We start from the raw sequence: 21,128 nt of genomic DNA, 5'->3' as shown, positions 1-21,128 counted from the left end.
TCTGATACTGGCATTATCGATCAACTTTTATTGTATATAACCAAAGGCCTTTACAATGGATGACAGAGAATTAAATGAAACTTTAATCTAAAATCATGTACATAACCTGTAGCAGTTTACAACATAAAAGGAATTTACAACATTAAGACTTAAGATGGGAGTGCATTCACATAGCTGGAACAGAGCTTCTTGGCTGCCAGCACAAATTTGACTACCTGGTATGTAATATATAGATGTTTATCTGCTAGGTGTTCAGCTGTCACTTCCTGTATGGATCAACCTGGAAGCCAATTAAGAATTGGTGATAAAAAATTTCCTCTGGGCGTTGTATACAGGGGGACAAGTCAGCAGGTAGTGTGTGATGTCTTCTACCTGATTGTATCCATTTGCAATCCGTATGGGGAATTCCCCGGTATCTCCCCTCTAAATATGCCAAGGGCATGTGTTGAAATCTTAGTTCTACAAAGACCCTGCATAGTTGTGGGAAGGTCAGAGTCTCAAGGTAATGGGGCCTTGAGTGATTGGTCTTAATTTGAGGGTACCAAGTAGAGTAGTGTGCAGCAAAGATGGATGTGCAGTCTTGGTTGGCATCCTGATCAAAAATCCAATTTCTAAGGTCACGTGGGCTAAGTAATTCTCCATTTGAAGATTATAAGCCCTAAGCTTATTTTGGCACTATTGTGCCCAGCCCCTGTCCTTAGTTGCTCTAACCAGCAGAGCTTAGTAAGAGTATAATCTTCAAAGGCATTTAGCCTGCACCAGTATCTCAGATAGGCTAGATCAATTCTGGCTGCGAGCGAGGGAAGGCCCAACTCGGCTCTGAGGTGGGCTGCCAGTGTCCCGCATGGAAACCCCAAAATCTGCCTTATAAATTTGTTTTGTAGGACCTCTATTCCAGATTTGACATGAATTTCCCATATCTTAGCCCCATAGAGAATTTGTCCAATGATTTTAGAGACAAATATCTTAATAGCTGGATTGATTAACTGTCTGCCCTTTGAATGGAAGAACCTATATCTGCCCAGTGGAATGGCCAGTATTAGTTCAATTGCTTCCAGATGGGGTTTCCATGATGACTTCCCCTCAAAAAGTAATCCTAGATATTTAAATCTGGGTACTTGCTCAAGGGTGTGACTGTCTAGAGTCCACCTGGACTTGGTAGTCCTCTTGCCAAATACAGTGACCTTAGTTTTATGGTAGTTAATTTTTAGATACTCTTTTTTACACAGCTGTCCAAATTTAACCAGCATCCTTCTAAATCCAGTTTTATTCTGGGATAACAAAACTAAGTCATTGGCATAGAGCAGAATCGGCACTTTACAATTCCCAAGGGTGGGAGCGAAGAAGGATGGGGATGCCATATCAGGAATGAGATTATATCGTAATTAAATAGGAAGGGTGCATGTATACATCCTTGCTTGACAACTCTGTTAACTGGAATAGCCTGTGAGAAGGGCACATTGAAGGCCTAGTCTCACTTGCATGAGGTTCCCTCAATGTAATTGTTGGATGAACCAGGTAAGTCTTTTATCAATATCTGAATGGGCGAGTTTGTTCCACAGCTGTTCCTTATCTATTAAATCACAGGCTGAGGAGAAGTCAATGAGTGCAGCATAGAAAGTCTTATGTGGGCTTTTGGTGAAATTACAGATTAGGTGATACAAAACAAATACTTGGTCTGTGGTGCACCTGCCCTTCTTAAATCCTGCTTGTTCTTCATGGATGACAGCTTGTTTGCTGTTCCATTCCAGAATTTTATTTAGTAGATATCATGAGTATAATTTGGAAGCCACATCTAGGAGACTAATGGGTCTAGATACTGGCACTATATTTTTTAAGAAAGCTGGTAAGGAAATTATAATACCAAATATAAATCAAAACAGGAATGCTGGATTGGTAACTGAGGGTTGCATTTGCTTTCCAGGGCCCTGATTTTTGTGTATTTGTACTGCTTGACTAAGCTATAGTAATACGGACTAGTTCATTTTTAAGTTCTAGCCCTCCCCCCCTAGAATACAGTGGTATCTTGGGTTAAGAACTTAATTTGTTCTGGAGGTCCGTTCTTAACCTGAAATCGTTCTTAACCTGAGGTACCACTTTAGCTAATGGGGACTCCCCCTGCCGCCGCCACGCAATTTCTGTTCTCATCCTGAATAAAGTTCTTAACCCGAGGTACTATTTCTTCGTTAGCAGAGTCTGTAACCTGAAGCGTCTGTAACCCGAGGTACCACTGTAATAGCTAGGGCAGGGTTTCCCAAACTTGGGTCTCCAGCTGTTTTTGGACTAGGGCCCATCATCCCTGACCACTGGTCCTTTTAGCTAGGGATGATGAAAGTTGTGGTCCAATACCAGTTGGAGACCCAAGTTAGGGAAACCCTGAGCTAGGGGATAACAGAGTGAAAGTTCAAATAGGATTAACTAGGCTTGCATGTGACAGAGGCAGTTGATATGAAATGTCTGCCCAGTGCCCACACACTTCTCATAAGTTGAAGCAATACAGATAGGTCTAGTTTCATTGCATGATGGTTTTAATATATTATTAATAGATTGTTTCCATTTATATACTACTATTCGCTCAAAATCACAAGCTGATAATAAATAAAAGTGTAAAATACCCAATAGACATGAGCAAGTAGGGACAAGGTTTCACTCCCCCTTTCCTGCTGTCTGCACAAGTCATTCATCATAGTGACCAAGGCCAACTCAGTTCTGTGGCCAGGTCTGAGCCCAGATTGGAATGGAGCTAAATAATCTTTATCCTCCATGAATGTTTGCAGCTGTCCTACCATGGCCCTCTCCATCACCTTTGCCCAAAGTGGGTATTTGCAACTGGTCCAAAGGATCCGGATCTGGTTTCTTTAGGAGCAGTCGCACCACTGCCTCTTTCAGTGCAACAGGGACCACCCCCTCATGCAGTCAAGTGTTAACCTCATTCTGGACCCAGTCATTCAGCCCCTCCCTCCTGCTAGATTTAATAATCCAGGGGGTACAAAGCTCAAGGGCGCACATGGTTGCATGCAAAGTTTCAAAGTTGCCGCTTTTAAAGGTTGACATTCTGACTGGCTCTCCCCTTGCTTGCTGTCTCAATAATCAACCCTTTAAAAAAAGCATTTAAAAATATTTTATGTATGGGTTCCACTGAAGTTTTGTTTAAAGTAAAGGGTTCCACCACTGAAAAAAGTTTGAGAACCTCTGTCTTGGGTCATAGCTCACTTGCTGCTGCTGACATTGATTGGATTCCCACCTAACGTAAGTTCAGCTAATTTAGCCTGGGTCCAGCCCATTGTAAAATGGCAAAAAGAGATTAACTACATTTTTAATGTGTTTGCTGCAGGTCTACATTAGTAAGAAAGAGGTTGCTTTTCCCAAGCAAGCTGTATTTAGTAATGGGTCCATTTTTAAAAATGCAGCTGTTTAAAGTGCAGGCTTCAGGGGTGGTCTGGTGTTCCAAATTTGGATGCAAAACACTGCAAACTCAAATCATTGAACTCTACTGCACAGCTGCTAGATTTCTGAATTTCTATAGGAGCCACAGTCTGATTTGAAAGAGGGAAAATAGCTTTGTTTTTCTTGAGTCATCTCTCTAGCTTATTCTGAATAACTGCATGGCATCTAATTGTGCTGGTGAAGCAGATGATAAGCTTCCAGTCTGTACTGAAGGTTTGTATGAGTGGTTTAAAAAAAGGATAGAGAAGGGTATTATAGTTAGTAGTAACAAGAGAGCCTGTGAAGCCAATCTCAAAAATTTATGGGCCCTTAGCATACTTTAAGGGCCCCCAAGGAATGTTGGTAATGAACTGCAAACTGATTGGCCCTGTGTGCCATCAATCAATCCAACAAGTTAAAAAGCTTGTAAAGAGGCTAAATGCACTTGCCACAACTGCAGTAAAGCTCACAGTTTCTGGCATAGTAGATGAAAGGCAAGGTGGTGGGTGGGAGAGAAGAGCTCATTGCATACACAAATATGGACATTATTGGATGGTGGGACAGCAGATACAGTGTTATAAACTGGGATAGAAAAGCTAGGAACCAAATGGCTCCTGGGATCTGGGTTGTGGGTGCCAAAACATAGTGTCTAATCGCCATTTAGTCGGCAACAGTTTTTATTTATTATTTTGATGCACATGAACTAATATGCAAAGTGACTCATTGTTAATATGTGTGTTTTTTAAAAAATAGTTAATACTTTTTAAATTTGGTGTTTACAATAAAAATATTGGTACCATACTTCAATTTTCAAAACACTCTACTCTTTATTGTTAAACTCCTTAACATACTGTCTGTCCTTAACATATACTTTGAGGCTTCAAAGACATAAAAAGGTAAAGGTAAAGGGACCCCTGAACGTTAGGTCTGGTTGTGGATGACTCTGGGGTTGTGCGCTCATCTCACTTTACTGGCCGAGGGAGCCAGCGTACAGCTTCCGGGTCATGTGGCCAGCATGACTAAGCCGCTTCTGGCGAACCAGAGCAGCTCATGGAAACGCCGTTTACCTTCCCGTCGGAGTGGTACCTATTTATCTACTTGCACTTTTACGTGCTTTTGAACTGCTAGGTTGGCAGGAGCAGGGACTGAGCAATGGGAGCTCACCCCGTCGCGGGGATTCGAACCGCCGACCTTCTGATCGGCAAGCCCTAGGCTTTGTGGTTTAGACCACAGCACCACCCGCATCAAAGCACATACATTTCAGCAATTCTTGAGTGTCAGCCAGGCGCAAAAAATGGCACCCAGACCTTTTGAGGGGCTCGCAAATGGAGAGTATTTAGGTGCGAAATGCGCCTGGTGCCATGCTAATTTTGAACCCTGAGCAGATATGCTTCTCCCTTTGGAAGACCTTCCTTCTTCGCAAAGGAGAAGAACTCAAAATTATTGTTGTTACTCCCTAAAGAGTGAACTAGTTTGGAATATACATTGTTACATGAAAATGGTGGCTTTATTTCTTCATTTTAGCAAATGGGGAAAATCTTGGATGTTTCAAATTCTGCCCAAGTTTGGTAACACTTTCTGCTCTGAACTGTTCTCTTGACCTCTTAAAGAATTTGCAACTGTGGAAAGAGTTGCTTCCTGACTGGGTCTGGCCAGTCAATCCCATACTTGTTTGCCAAAGGTGGAGCCAACAGAATGAGTCTGCCTTTATAGAGAAAAGTATTTTTAGATACCACAGTCTTGGTTCTGAGCAGCATTTCTCATTTCTGACAGCTACTTCACATACTTTCAGACACCATGACGTCATATGGTCAGCGTGAGTTGAGGAAAGAACTGATTTTTTAAATTTCTAAATAAAAGATGGGGTTTGTGTTTGCTCTAAATGAGTTAAGGCAGGCTCTCAGTATTCTGTATCTGATACAGGCCATATGGCATTTCTAGTGAAACCAACAGATGTTTCTCTCACTGTGTCCTTTTCCTCGGTTGCTGCCTGATCTTTTCTTTTGTTCCCACATGTCCTGTCTGCAGAGGGCCGTCAGCAGTAACGCAGGCAGCAATTGTTGCTGTGTGTCAAGTTATTGGTGTGGATTTTATAATACAAAAATTCATGGACAAAGGAGCTGCTCACCATGTAGAAATAAAGCCTGTCTTTTCAAAGAGTTCAGTAACTGGATCCTGGCTTCTCGGTCATCATCTTTACTGAATATCCTCTCCTTTGTGTTGTGCCTGCTGCTGTTCAGAGCCAATTTAATATAAAGCTGAATTTGCTCAGTGGCTTGCATTTGTGGTGAGTGAGCCTACCCTCTATACAGCTTTTCACTGCTTTTGTTTCTCTCTCTCTCTCTCTGTGTGTGTGTGTGTGTGTGTGTGAGAGAGAGAGAGAGAGAGAGAGAGAGAGAGAGAGAGGGAAAGAGAGAGAGAGAGAGAGAGAGAAGAATCTATGTAAGAATAAATTGTGTGGGTTTTTTCTGCCAGTCCCACTGACTGACTTGTATGTACTGAAGAGGTGCTGTTGGGTTCCTGTTCTAAGTGTAGAAGAAAAAAGCTTGGCATACAATAGGCTGTTCTGAAGAAGTATTTGCAAATATGGAGCAACTTCTCCCACAACTAACACAGAGGGAATAAATCATAGAGGCTAAGAGAGCCATTGTTCTCTGAAATGGGTTTCTTGAATAGCTGTTATGTTCTTAAGCTGATTATGTACTAACTGAAATTCATACAATATTTAAACTGTTGTGAACAAAGGGAACTCTAGACATTTTTAGATGCTTGCAAATTCACATACCATGTGTTGCATTTGGACGTGCCATATCAAATATTTGGTTTTAGTTTCTGTCATTTTCGCAGGGCAAAACAGTATCCTTCAATGTTGTCATCTGCCCCTATACTTTAATAGAGGCAGGCTGCAATTACCCCCCTGCATAGATTCTCACATGTAGAAAATTAACATTTCCCCCCCCCAAAAAAGTGTGCTCAAAGCTTCCTAGAAATAAACACAATAGCAAATAGGGTAAAATGGCAATGTGGTGCTGAGCCCCAAAGACTGAGCAGATGCTGGAAACTGAGACTTATAACATTTTGGGGAACTTGTATCCTTCTCCAAAACTTGCCCCACCCACAGGTAGTTAAATCAGAGTATTAATGTTTATTTGCTCTTGGATGCCAGTTTACTGAAACATCTATAATTTGCAGCATTATATTATATTTAAATGGTTAGCTTTGTTGTGGACTTCCTTTGTTTTGATGCAACTACCAACTTCATTATTTTATTTATATGCACAGAGTTTCTGCTTCTTGGCTCACACCGCTTTAAAATACAGTGTAACTGCTGCATTTGACCAATAAGAAGTAATTATGTAAAAAGCCTAGTAATTATAGTATTGGGCACAATTCTGTGGGTACAAATAAATGAATATAAGGAGTAGTCATATAGGAAGTTCAGAGAATCAACAAAGTATCTTCATTCAATAAGCGTAGAATACTATGCTATAGATCAGGGGTCCCCTACCCTTTTTGGCCTGGATGGTTCATTTGGAAAAGTAAAACTGCTGCGGGCAGCACAAGATAATAAGAAAAACTGGTGATGCTGAGACCTCCAAAGAACAATAGGCAAACCACGTGCACACACCAAATCAAAAAAGCAGATACCATCAATTCCAAAGCAGGCAATCTCCCACCAGCAGAACATCCCCCCAAAGTCAAAGAACATCATTCTAAAAATTAATAAGTGAAAGGCAGGTACCATTGGCAGGTGCTATGGAGGGTGTCTGAGGGTGCCATGGTCCCCGCATCTGCATCATTAAGAACCCCAGCTTGTGCACATAAATTAACAGAATGATACAGTCAGATGCACAGTTTGCATCTATTGGTATCTCAAGGGCCATGTAGTTGGTTTGAATCAAGGGGCGTACATGCTCATAGTCCGGACTTCAGTTTCACATCAGATCACTTGATGAGAGGGAAATCAATGGGGAGGAATTCAGTGCCATGCTCCTCTGATTAGTTTATTTCAATGATTAAAGCTGATTATCCATGGCAAACAAAAATTACTCTTTAAAATTTATACTTGTTGGTACACTGGTTCTCAGATTGTCACTTCTTTATTCCTCTTCCTTGTTCCAGGGTCCCCTTTCCTTCCCAAGAAAAGCAATTTGTAAACTCAGGATTTTTCTCTTAGACACAGAAAAATGATATTTTGGCCCCAATTCCCCTTGCTCAGCAAATTAGTAGAAGTCAACGCAAGGGCTTCCACTAGTGCCCCTGCCCCACGCCACCACCAAATCCACTCTGGATAGCCAGGAAAACCCCCAGAACAATGCACAGAGGGAGGATAAGGAAGCCTATTCTTTTTGGCAAGCAGGGACAAAATAAAGGACAAAAGCTACAATTATAATAGCTCCCCCATAAAAGGTGTCAATTGAACACACTGTCATATATTTGATTGTTTTCCTGATGCTTGGTATGTATGAAAATAGGGTATTTCTTAGCTTGCATCCTTTTGCTTGGACTGTTTTATTGGGGCCAGGAGGTTTCCTGATATTTTATAGAGAAGAACATTTGGGTGTTTGAGTTAGTGGTGCGTACTTCTCTCTCTCTCTCTCTCTCTCTCTCTCTCTCTCTCTCTCTCTGTGTGTGTGTGTGTGTGTGTGTGTGTGTGTGGTTTCAAGCTAGTTTTCTGCTGTGGTTTATAAGTATCTATGTGTTCATTCAGAAATCTTCCACCCACTGACATGGCAATTACATTTCCCACAGAATGTTGTCTGCAGGGGTTTCCTTTATAAAATCTGTATAATGTGATCCTTTTAAGCAGATGAAGGGCGGGGAATCCAGCATAAAATTGTTGAGTTTTCCTTTCAAATGTAGATTAGAGGTCTTGTTAAAGATGGGCTTTTACCTTTTGAACTTGGTCTCCTGCTGCTCTCCTCTTCCTCCCCTTTTATGGCCTGTGCCCCTCTTGGCTTTAGAGTGACAAAAAACCATTGGTGCACACATGTTTGGCCAGAGCTTCATGTCTATTGAAACTGATTTGAAGCCTTACTAAAAAAGGGTGCTTCCTGGTAGGTGCTTAGAATTTGGGAAGCATTCCGCTTTTGTAGATAAATTGTTGACTAATTCAAAATGCATTCTGTTGGAGAATTAGTGCAAGCAAAGAAGTTCTGCAGTAGTGAGAGTGAGCAGTAATTATGTGGAATCCAGTTGCTGAGCACTTTACAAGCTTCTGACACCTTGGGTTGAGAGAGGTGAATAATGAAAGAGAAAAAACAGGAGTATCAGCCCTTTAGGTCAAAGGCAATTAAATACAGGCAATTAAATACAGCCTATCTTGTGACTTGTTGATCAAAGGTAGGCTTCCACCCTAGCTTTTGAAATCAGCCCAGGTAGAATTTGCCTTCAAGCTGCTGCTGAGATTTATGCAGCTGGTGGCTGAATGTTTGACACTTGAGATTGTTCCCGACAGCTTTTTCAAACCTAGACCTGCTTTGACTCTGTTCAGCAGAATTTTATTGCCGGTAGGTAGGAAGTGTGTGAGCCTTAAATTTAATTTGAATAGACCCTTTTCTTTCCCTCTCCCCCCTAAAAATACAGCCTAGGCAAACATTATCCAGCAAAGTAAAGGTGCTTTTGTAAACAATTTATCTCTGTATAATTCTGATGAGTGTGCATCTACCAGGGTTATTTACTGTCAAGAAACTGAGATACATTATTGAGTAAGAAGGAAAATTTGAGTAACAATAGCTGCTTAAGGAGACATGCTCACATGAATTTGAGAGTAGAAAGCTTCAGTATTTTCAAACAAAGGAATGTGTTGATCTCTTGCTACTTCAAAAGGCAGTGATGGAATGACTGGAGTGGTCTGTGGATTAATTCACAAAGGCAGCAGCTTCAAAGTAACTTTTCCTGGCTGCATATTAAGAGAGAACAACAATAAAAGCTTCGAATAGTGCCTGTCTTATGTGTATTGGTTTGATAGGAGGTAAATATTAAAATACTTAGAACCTGAAACTCCTGGAACTAGGAAACATCTCCCCATAAACAACCCACCCTAGCTGCTTGGCTTTTGTTCGTTAGAGGATCAGGGTAAGGGTTGGGAATTGTCCGCAGGAGGTGTAGACCTAGACATAGCATTAAAGTGTCATGTGCCTAGTGCTTCATAGGACTAGGAAATAGATGTGCTTCTGTTCCATTGTTATAGTGTTTTGGGTGTGTAAAGGCTTTCACCTTCCTTAAGCTATTCATCCTTGCAGCAGCCAATAGTCACACTTGTCCCCACTTAATGGTTGATGAATGCTGGCTGAGTTGAGATTTTTAAGCAGACCCTTTTACATTGGTTCTCTTTCATTTTCTCATTTCCCCTGTAACTTCTTCCAGTGGTTTTGAGGTACTGCCCTCTATAGGAGCTCTGTGCCGAGGATTTTTTAAAAAAAACTATGAGAGGCGAGATAAAGCTACAGAGGTACCTCGGTTTACGATTTACAAACTTAATCCATTCCGGAAGTCCGTTCTTAAACTGAAACCATTCTTAAACCGAGGCACGCTTTCCCTAATGAGGCCTTCTGCCGCCGATGCGCTTCCACCGTTCGGCTTCCATTCTTGTTGTTGTTGTTTAGTCATTTAGTCGTGTCCGACTCTTCGTGACCCCATGGACCAGAGCACGCCAGGCACTCCTGTCTTCCTTCCATTCTTAGACCAATGTAAAGTTTGCAAACCGGGACACTACTTCCGGTTTTGCGGAGTTCGTAAACAGAATAGTTCATAAACAGGGCTGTTCTTAAACCGAGGTACCACTGTATTTCAAAGGCATTTCTTAAATTATCCACATAATTTAAAGAGTTAACAATTAAAAGCATAAGTTCTGAAACAACTGTGTTCTCAAAAAGCTTTGAACTTAACTTAAAACCACAATAAAATAATAAAATAAAATAAACCACAAAAAAAGCAGACAGAATTTTTGCAGACTAGACTTTAAACCAAATTGGTTTATAAGGAGATTTTTAAAACAGAATTTCCCCCTTGAGATTACTGGGGTTTTTTCATCCTGTTTGGGATGAGTTCTTTTTAAATTAATTTGACTTACTGGTAGTTCACACAATCCAAAGTTTGGTATTAATTTTATTAAAATATTTATTGAATGCCTTCCTGGACAAATAAGGGTTGCCAACCTTTTTAGCCCCAGGGACACATTTGCGTTTTTGATCAAGTACCATGGACACCAACCTCTCTGGTCGCTTCCCTCCTCCACCAAGACAGAAAGAGTGTGTGTGCATACAAACACAAACTTTGCTTTTCCAAGGGATCTAGGTAAAAGTCAGATACAATACAATAAATATGAGCCTGGAAATGTTTGTCATTCTTCCAAATTCAGTTAACTTAAGAGTTTCAGTGCAGTGTGAAGCCTTTTCTGACATGGAAGTGAATACTATAGTCTTTGGAATTATTGTTTGCATACAGTGACTAAATTGTAAATACTGTATCTGTGAACAGAATTCTCACAAATGCCTAAGATCTAGGAGGTTCTTCTTGACTGGAATCTTGGAGTTTGGCTTATGTGAGCTGCTGAGATGAATAAATGAGAAGTCAGTGGGAAAAGGAGCCCTTTTGGGAGGGAACTTCAAAAGGTGGAGGTGTGCTATTTTTTTATTACAGTTATTTATACTGCCCCCCCTTCAGGATATAAATTCTGCCAATATGACTCTCAAGTAACTTTTCAGTTACATATTTCACCCCGTGAACTTGGGGTGGGGTTGAGAATCAAGTACTTCAGCTCCAGCCGATAACTTGGTTTAATTGGCAAATAGTGTTGATTTGAAGGCCATGAGATCACAGGTACTGAATAGCAAAGGTGTGTGTTGTTCCTCCTCCCACTCTGATAAATAAATAGCATAGGTTTAGTTGTTCCCGTATGCAAGTGCATATTCATTGAAGGGTTTCATAGAATCAGAGAATTGTAGATTTGGAAGGGACCCCGAGAGTCATCTTGTCCAACCCCCTGCAGTGCAGATACGGTATTTGTCCAACCCCCTGCAGTGCTCTGATGGTGTTTCCTGCTTGGCAGGGGGTTGGACTCGATGGCCCTTGTGGTCTGTTCCAACTCTATGATTCTATGGTATTTTGAAATCCAGTTCCAGGAAGTTTTTGTACTGATTTGGGATTGAATGTTTGAGAGTTACAACAGCTGTAAACTGTGTTTGAATACATTATTAACCCCCTGAAGCTACTTGCCAGAGGACAGGTTTTTGTTTATTCATTTGGCTTCCGTTCTGAATATAGAAGGTGACATACACCATTGGCTTGAATCTAATAGTCCACAGGTAGGAATGATGTCACTTCCCTGAATTTAAATAGCTGCACTCTTTTGTAATTCAGAGGTCTGACATTTCTGCTCAGCAGCTTGTTTTTCTCGCTGGCTTCCACTTATACGGCAGTTCCTTTCAGGTAGTGTATGTATTCTGACTATTTTTCTCCCTTGGGGGTTTGGTTTCTGTCTCCTTCCAGGTGGCTAATGAAGGATTTTGGTTTATTTATCGTAGCTGTCTAGTCTGACTGTCATTTCTGTGTGAGTGGTTCCTTTTAAAGACCGATGCCTCTGTCTAGTAAAACTGGTTTACCTGAGGTCTCTTGAGTGATATCTTCAGATGAGGCAGTTTGCCAGGTGACTTGTATCTTTAAAACAAAAACAAGTCACCCTCATAACATATATCATCTTCCTTAACAACAGTCAAGAAAGGTGTCCCTTTTTTATAGACTCCTGGCATCTTTATATTTCCTGGATTTTTTTCAAAAGGCTTCTTGAATTTTGTTTCATACACATGCATGCATGTGCCCATATGGAAGTCAATTTAGTCAGGAGTGTATTTATTTGGAGATGTCTAATATTCTTTTTCCATTTTAGAAGTTTAGCTGACCTTCTCTCTCTCTCTCCTCCCCTTTTTTTGTAGGTAGAATTGACCTCTGCCAAGAAAACACTAAACGTTGGAGGGGGGAAATAATCAAAAGCAGTTGGCGTCTAAAAGATGTGCCATGGAATGGTATCAGCAACGAGCACCACCACATCGCTGCTTACCTTGATCAGTCATGGGATATTTTTTCCATTGGCTCTCTTCAGTACCCTCACGGTGGAAGGACTGGACTCATGTAAGTAAAGCTCTCCCTACTTAACTTTTGTTAGGTTTCTAGCTCTCTCTGCGATGGTTCAAAGCAAGTAAAAATAAATGCATTAAAAAATGGCCTCTTGTCACTTAAAAATTCAGAAACAGAACAGGGAACAAAAATGGCTTAAGGCAGCTTCCTTATCCTTTAAGGATCTTGGTAGGAGCTAGGTAGGGGGTTATATTGCCTCCAGTGCATACTTGTGAATGAAGTGGAGATTCTAATCTCACCACATGAAGTATGGAACTGATACACAGAGAACTATTTTGACTGGTTAGTGCAGATACAAGGGTGTAATCTTGTGAGAGTTGCATTAGTTACGTCCTGTTGTCTAAATGACAGGTTACTCTATATCTTAAAGGCATCTTGTGGTTTTCTCCAATGTACTTTTTAGTTTAACCATGAGTTAAAACCTAGAGCTGACTTGTGTAGATAGAACCAATGGACTGCAGTTGTGTGGTGCAGTGGTTAGAGTGTTGGACTAGGACCTGGGGGACCCCACTCAGCATAAACAAAGCTCACTGGGTGACCTTAGGCCAGTCACTGCCTCTCAGCCTAACCTACCCCACTGGGTTGTTGTGGGGATTAATTGAGGACGGGGAGAACCATGAGTCCTTGGAGAAAAATGATGGGGAATAAAAATAATAATTGTGGAGAGGTAATACTTGCCCTCTCCCTTCCTTGGATAGCACTGTGCACTGAAACCCCTCTTTGGAGGAGCACACTTTATCATTGGTATAATCACACTGAGACACTGAGTATGGAAAATAAGCAAGCAAATTTTATTATAGGAAATACATATTAGACAGGAAATATTCTGTTTCTCGCCATGTCTCTGGGGGACAATTTCTTACATGAATTGCTAACATTCAGTAAAGGTAATCACTGTTGTTGAGGACACTGGCTTGGTCTTTATTTTGAGTTTACACCCCTTTATTCCAGCTCCCATTGAGAAGGGAACCCTGATAGGGCAAGTGCATCCGTGCAATATACAGTACTTGTAATAAAAACTTAGCAAAATATTAAGTATGGTTCTGGAGGGCAGAAGAGAGGTTGGAACAGAGAGACTCACTAGCTGCTGTCCAGGTGTGGCTAATGGACAACATTAGTCTCTTCCCCTCTCCCCGGTGTGGATGGTCAGGTAGATTATGGCTGAATGTTAACTTTTAGAAGACATCTGAAGGCAGCCCTGTTTGGGGAATCTTTTAATGTTTAATAGACTATTGTATTTTAATATTTTTTGGAAGCCCCCTAGAGTGGCTGGGGCTAAACAAATAAATAAATAAATAAATAAAAATATGAATAATAATAAGATTATAATAACTAGAGAATGGGGAAGGCCTGTTTTTAAAATGCATGCATCCTTATTTTTGAATTCTCCATAGCTTCTTTGGCCATAAGCCTATGGGATGCTTGATTGTAATGTCTTATTCCTGAAACTCTCAATTATTTTCTGAAATATCTGTTTATTTTCAATATTTGTAATGGCAACTCATCTGGCTATAGATGTGGAATTTAAGATGCTGTTTAGAGCTCTTCAGTGTAGTTTTCCAAGTGTGTCTGAGAAAGTTGCCTGAAGCAGCTGTAGCTTGCCTTGGTTCAAAAGTTTGTGCCTTGTGTTAGAAATGGGCTGCTTGTCTTCTACAGTACATCACATTCTTTCCTTTCTTTGGGGTTTGAAATGGGTAAAGAGATTGTATCATACAAGCAGGTGGCTGGACCACAGCATTTAAAAGTATTTGTGGGGAAGAAAGGTTTTAGTTTAGGAGTATTCCTTGACACACTAGAGCAGGCATAGGTAAACTTGGCCCTTCTTGACCACTGGTCCTGTTGGCTAGGGATGATGGGAGTTGTAGTCCCAAAACATCTGGAGGGCCGAGTTTGCCTACGCCTGCACTAGAGCCTTCTCCTTAAGGATGTGACTGTTTCCAGATATAGCTGTTTTGTGTTAGTTGCAAGTTAACTGATAGCTTCAGGGAGAGGTGGAAGACAGTAGACATGCAACAAAGTTCACCTGCAGCAGAGTTAGGTATTTTGTGTACTGTAACCTAAAGTCCACTAAGGATTTGATATATTGATAAGTACCCAGCTCTGCTTTCAGTAGGCATACCTACCTATTTTTGAGCTTCTCCTTGCTTTCTGGGATTCCTTGCTATTTAGACATTTATACAAAAGAATGCAAAGGTCATAACACGAGTGCACTTGGTATTGGAAAAGGTAAAGTTCCTTAATTGCCTTCATTCCTAAAATTTGATACTGATGCAAAGTGATGTGGAGATGCTAAAAGTTTGACAGCAGATGTCCCCCAGATGAAGCTGACACACATCAATTTAATTATTCCTACCCCACACTGAGTATGCTCCTCTGTGAATGCTAAAGTCTCATAAAGCAGGCATGAATATTATAAAAGGAGAATTTTCTCTAATTTTACCATCCCATGGTAAAGCAGATGTAGCTCCTGAAGAGAGGGGGAAATTATATAATATGTGAGGAAATAGAAATCTATGTACTGGTTAGTTGCCTATAGCACCAAATTCATTTTGAGATAGCCAAGTGAAGGTGTACAGTGATACTGACAGATTTTTATAAGAAATGAAGTAAGTATAATGGAACAGAATCTGAAGCATATGGAATATATATCTTGAATAACAATATTAACTGTAATTGTATAAAACGGTCGTAAATGATGTGCAGCTAGGTTCAAAGCTTAGGTTTTCAGATATTGCCAAAAGATCCCCATGGCCCATTTCTTGGCAGCACTATCCAGCAAAAAATAAAGGTGGCGTGAGAAATTTTAATTTAATCTGCTTCTGGCTAACTCTACCACTTACTAGAATTTCAGAACTCGTGATAAGGGAAACTGATTTGTTTGAATATGATTTGGAAGATGACTAATAGTTCTTACTTTCTTAGTAGAACATTTAAGTGACTATGTGTCCTTTAAATGGGTAAGAGAAAGGTAGAGGTCCTTGTTCAGGAGAGCCAGACAAAGGTGTAAACAGACCTTGGAAGTGTAACTAAGCACTTCATGTGAGCACTTCTAACGTTGCACATTTTAGGGATAGTCACCACACCAAACTACTTTATAAATCACAACGTTTGACAAGACTCGGTTGTAGGTAAGATTTTCTGTATGCAAAAGGTCCTGGGTTCAGTATTTAGTAATCTCCAGTTTAAAAGGATCAGGTAGTAGTTTGGGTGCTGGCCACATGACCTGGAAGCTGTACGCCGGCTCCCTCAGCCAATAAAACAAGATGAGCACTGCAACCCCAGAGTCGGTCACGACTGGGCCTAATGGTCAGTGGTCCGTTTACCTTTACTAGTAGTTTGTGTGAAAGCCCTCTGCCAGGGTCTAGGATAGCTGCTGCCAGGCAAACTAGACAATACTTTGCTATATGCGCAAGCAGCCTGACCTGGCATATGGCAGCTTACTAATAATTTTAGGCCCTCGCTCTGACCCAGAAGATCTTTGCATGCATGAGTTCTGGTGCAGTTTCCAGCTCAGTTGTAAGGATTTCACTATCAACTGCTGTCGGGAGCAGCCCTGTTGCACATCTTGGGTGCAGGCATGGAGGTGCCCCTGATGTAGCACTAGATGAGGGTGGTCGTTGTGCTCTAGCAGCTTTGAGTGCTCATCATGGTGCGATGAGCTGACATCCATTCAGCAGAGAGCACACTGGTTTAAACTGCTGATGCTATCAAACCTTATTCCTGCTGAACTGTAGCAAGCAAATCACTGACTTTGTGCTTGTAATAGTATATTCATTCAGAATGCTGATCTGTTCTCGTAACAGCAAGCGTTGACATGTTCCAGTGTCTGCTGTTTAATTAATACAGGGTTGTTCAGAGAAAAGGGCTGTGGTGGGGGAAAGCTTTGGTAAGAACTTGAGGTATTTCTTCTCCACTCTTACTTCCCAAGTTTCTTGTTGGAAGCATTTTCCATTGTGTATGACCACTTTCTTTTCCATTGCTCTAGTAGGCTATTTCATGACACCACATTTAGGTTTATGTTGGACTTCTTTCTAGAAAAAAAGGTGTCGGAACTTGTTGACCTTTTTTGAGAGGGAGCACCCAAACTTCAACTTTTACCACCCACCTCTGCCACCGCAATCGCTCTGCCACCTCCCGCCTCTGCAGCGCAACAAAGAGATGCCGGAACTCAGTTCCCGTGAGTTCTGGCTGGGGGAAAAAACTTTTCCTTGAAGGCTTGTCCATGCATTCATGCTACAATGTATAGTACCCAGTAATTTTAAAACATGGGCAATGTTTGAGTTACTCAAAATGCAAGCCACTGGATTTGCTTCTGTTTCTGTGTTAAAAAATGGATGCACATTTACATGCAAAAGGATTTCTGAACACTTAAATGGTTCAAAAGATCCCATGTCCCACAGATGAAACAGAATTGGAATGCAATCCTTCAGATTTTGTGCTGCTCCAAAACTTAGGATATAGTCCTCTGCTCAGAAAAAGTACCAAAATAAAATATAAACACGTTTTAAAAAGAATTGCATTTAGAAATGCACATATTTTGATAAAATAAATACTTAAAAATGAATTTTCATTCAGATATTTTTCACAGATTAATGCCAGAAACAGGATGGGGCAGAATTATTTAATTTGCCAGATTTCTATACTGCTCAATCAAAAATAATCAAAAAAATAAACTCCAAGTGGTTTGCATAAAAATGAACTATTTTACAAACACATATAAAATTGATACAGACTGGAAATGGACTGATCTGTCCATCCCTACTGAGCAGCTTATTTGATCCCAATATGTGAATATGACCTTGCATTTGCATTTCTGTCTGTTAGTTCATCCAGCTGAGGATTTGTGGATGCTTCCTTGGTTTGGAATTGCAGATGGCTGAATGTTCTGCTTGGTAAATTCATCTCTTACATTTTGGGAAAGAAAAAGCACAGTGTCTCAGCTGTCTTTTGGGAGACTGCATTGGACATTTATGATGCTTTGTGTTTGAAGTCAATATTTTGTCAAGTTGTGACTTTCTTTTATTGACTTGAGCAAATAAAATTCATTCTTGCATATGGATCGTTGGAAGAAACAGCACTTTCCTAGATATGTCTGTGTATATACATAATGAATACTTATAAAGGAAATTTGGTTTTTCTGCACATTTTAGACAGTTGATTCTTTATAAAATGGGATGACTTTTGTAGTGTCTTGAATTACCCACACAAAACATGCATTTTATAAAGATGTTCAGAACCAGCAAAGCTTGAAATACCCCCAAAACTCCCAACCCTATCTCATAAACTTTAGCCATAAAAAATATAATATCGGCCAGAGCTATGAAAGGTGCCTATGCATTGACAATGAGAATGTACACACTTGTACAGGGCTGCAGACGTACGCTTTAGTCAGTAGATAGGAGTTCTGAGGAACATTTAGACAAAGGGAAACTAGCTTACTGATTGCAGGAGGAAAGCTTGTTGGTTGTTGCCATCCATCTGTCTCAGGAGACAATGGAGGAGTGCACCTTTAGGGATGAAGTCAAACCGTGGGAGAGTTTCAGGGCCTGCCTGCCATGGCTATAGAGACCGATATGGGAGAGGCATGTTTTTTGCAGCTGGGGCAGATGAAGGCATCTGGTTGTGCTGCTGCAGATGCACCATGGCATTTCTTCTCTTCACTCATCCCAGTGGTCATTACTTCTCTAGTCTCTGCTGTAGATAGACAACCTGTCTCCAGGCACTATGGTTTTCTGCAAGGGATTCCCACACAGCAGGGTTGATGTTCTCAGTCTTCATGTCTTGTTTTCAGACAAGTACACACAGTTTTCAGTTGAGCTGAAGGTATAGGAAAGCATGAGGGAGAAGAATATGCCAAAGAGAGTTGGGGTGAGCACAAAGCCCTGTTTCACACTGCTTTTAATAGGGAAGGTGTCTGAGCATGAGCCATCACACTGGGAGGTGCTGAGCATGTTCTCGTGGAATTGCATAGTAATCTTGTGGAGCTTAGGTGGGCATCCTGTGTTGTTGATCACTATGTAGTCCTTTTTGGCAAAATACTAATACTAATTCTATTACTAATACTGATACTAATATTACTACTACTACTACTACTACTACTACTAATAATAATAATAATAATAATAATAAATGGCTTACCTCCAGGCAAAAGTGAATGGATTTTAGGCGTGGGCACAGCAAAGAAGAGACAAAACTTGGAGCAGCTCAAGAGCAATGTTGACATCATTAGTGTGGGATGGCATGGCATAGAATGGTGTATTGTCATTCCTTCCAGGAGCTGAGAACAGTATTAGCTTTACAACAGCCCTGAGGAATGATGTGCGTGGGCTAGGCTGAGCAATTGGCATGCTCCAGGCAAGGGTGATCTTTGCAGGCGAGTGGGAATTCAAACTTGAAATTCCCACATCCATACATTCCTGCCAGTTGGCCACCTGGCTGGTAAACACTTCACAGGGCAAGTCTCTCCATGGTTCATAACCATGCCTCCCTTGGAATGCTGTAATGTATCAGAGGTAAATGAATTCCTGGAAATTCTTTGTATATTGGGGAATTAATGGCCACACACACTGGTATGGGTCCATTGTGTGCCTGCAGATCCGTATTTCCTTCTTGAAATATTACTGTACTCACCAGTGGGCCTAGTATGATGAAGCTTGTCTGTCATTTAAGGTTAGAATTGTCCCATTCTGGCATACACGTTATATATGAAGCTGAACAAGATGGTAATTCTTAACACACTTTCACACAAATGCACTGTTGAAATAATCCCAACAGGTTGGTTACCATGTACTGCTAGCAGTTTCTACTTAACACTTTACTTGAAATTTTTTTATTCCCTCTTTACCTCCCCCCCCCCTTGCTGTGACAGTTTGTGCAAGGTGAGCAAGTATTCCTATAATGTTGACTTGTGATAAAATGGTTTCTTTATATGAATCTTCAGCTTACTGCTTCTGCTTTTGGCAAGATGTCTTAAAAACAATCCTCTCTAAATCCAGCCAGGGAACAAGCAGTGGAATGGAAACAACTTTTGAACACTGGAATATTCATTCACTGGATACAGTAGCTTGATCAGCAGTGTACGCTGCCAGTTAATGTGTTTTTTCACCTGTTTAAATGTTAGCCTAGTTTCCACTTGACTGAAGGCTCAGCTTGAAGCTCTGTGTGTGGTCTGCTTAGAGACTCATTGAAATCCCTACAAATTGGAGGTGGGAAAACAGCAACATATGAAGAGTTCTTGCTTCATGTCAATGTAAATATTATCTTCCGGTAGTCCTGGGTTGGTTGGTGACAGTTCTGCCTATTGCACATTTTTGGGTGGTCAGCTAAAATTCTAACTTGCCTTGTATGTAAATAATTCCGTCCATTTGAAAATGTGGTTCCTGTTTATGTTTGGTCAGGGAAAAGGTTACACCCTGAAGCATGTCTTCTCTGAAATTTCTCTAATGTAAGAATTCATGGCTTTGGGATATGTAAAAAATAATAATCATATTCTTCTGTCCTACATTTTGAAGGAAGGAAAATGGCAACCAGTACTTTCATAATGTTGCACACGCAACTGCATCTTAAGCACCATCTTGATTTGAGAGTAGACTTTTGAAGAACAATTCGTGATGTAGTGGTTTGAGTGAAATTCTCATTTCAAATGTTGCCTCCACTGAATGTAAGCTAGCCTTAGGCAAGTTGTAAGCATGGCTGATAATGAAGCTTCACACTGCAGACGGTTGGCACACTTATTCCTCATTTCACTGTTCCCCATTACTTGTTACCAAAACTTTATTTATCTGGACCACAGCTGTCAAATATTCCACAGAGGAGGGGAATAGCTATTGAGAGTGGGAGGTTAGGTAGCTTACAATAGACCCTGATTAAACCATCTGTAAAAGGGCACAGCCAGAACTGCTTGTCACCCAGGCTCTGCCACTTGTCTTCTGGTGCTGTGCTTGTAATAATATTAGCATTTCAAAAGGGGAATTACCATAACCCCCAGGTTCTAAGAGGTAGATGGTTTGCCTCCTAATTGAAAAGCTGCTTTGTAGCTATTGTACTCCTGATTGACATGCATAGCAGATAATAAAAGTGAGACTTGGAGAGGCTTTAAAAGTGAAGGTTGTCACAAACCTTAACATTTCAAGGGTCTACAAATGGCACTACTTCTATCCTTTTTAACGGGTCCGAGGGATTTTAAAAGTAGTTCATGTAACTGCAGGAATGATCTGCTATAGAGGATCATTGGAAAGACTCAGAAAAACTAATCATAATCACAGTGTTCTAAAGAATATCAAGTGTGCTCTTCCTTTGCCTTTATTTTCTACTATTTGGATTATATTTATAATACACTGAAATAATGGATGTTTTCTATATATTAAAAAAAATTTCTAAAAACTTCACAACGAAGTCTTTTGCTTTCATGACAATACTTGATACTGTCAAGAGCACCATTAAATAGAAGAAGAGTTTCCAATAACTATTTTAAAGGAGATTCAGGTAGAGCATAAGGTCACAACTTTCGAGGAGCTGGAGATGGCGTTTTTAAGTGGTCCATGTTTCACAAGTGTACAGTAAGG

At 40.7% G+C, this 21,128-nt stretch overlaps 1 protein-coding gene across 4 annotated transcripts in view; it reads left to right on the top strand.

Moving 5' to 3' along the window:
* The window catches only part of SUSD6 (sushi domain containing 6), a 58,024-nt gene that overhangs the window by 16,416 nt on the left and 20,480 nt on the right, over nucleotides 1–21,128 (top strand). For 2 of the 4 annotated variants that reach the window (XM_028725221.2, XM_077927671.1), the window contains exon 2: nucleotides 12,363–12,558. In XM_028725221.2, coding sequence (XP_028581054.2) covers nucleotides 12,438–12,558 — 121 coding nt within the window. In that variant the 5' untranslated portion in view covers nucleotides 12,363–12,437. Of the gene's footprint in view, nucleotides 1–5,454; nucleotides 5,714–12,362; nucleotides 12,559–21,128 lie in introns of those variants that run through there. The other 2 variants (XM_077927665.1, XM_077927669.1) reach the window with 2 other exon arrangements.

This window comes from Podarcis muralis, chromosome 1 (genome assembly GCF_964188315.1).
Source record: "Podarcis muralis chromosome 1, rPodMur119.hap1.1, whole genome shotgun sequence".
NCBI classification, from domain to species: domain Eukaryota; kingdom Metazoa; phylum Chordata; class Lepidosauria; order Squamata; family Lacertidae; genus Podarcis; species Podarcis muralis.
This window is presented reverse-complemented; position numbering and strand designations above follow the sequence as displayed.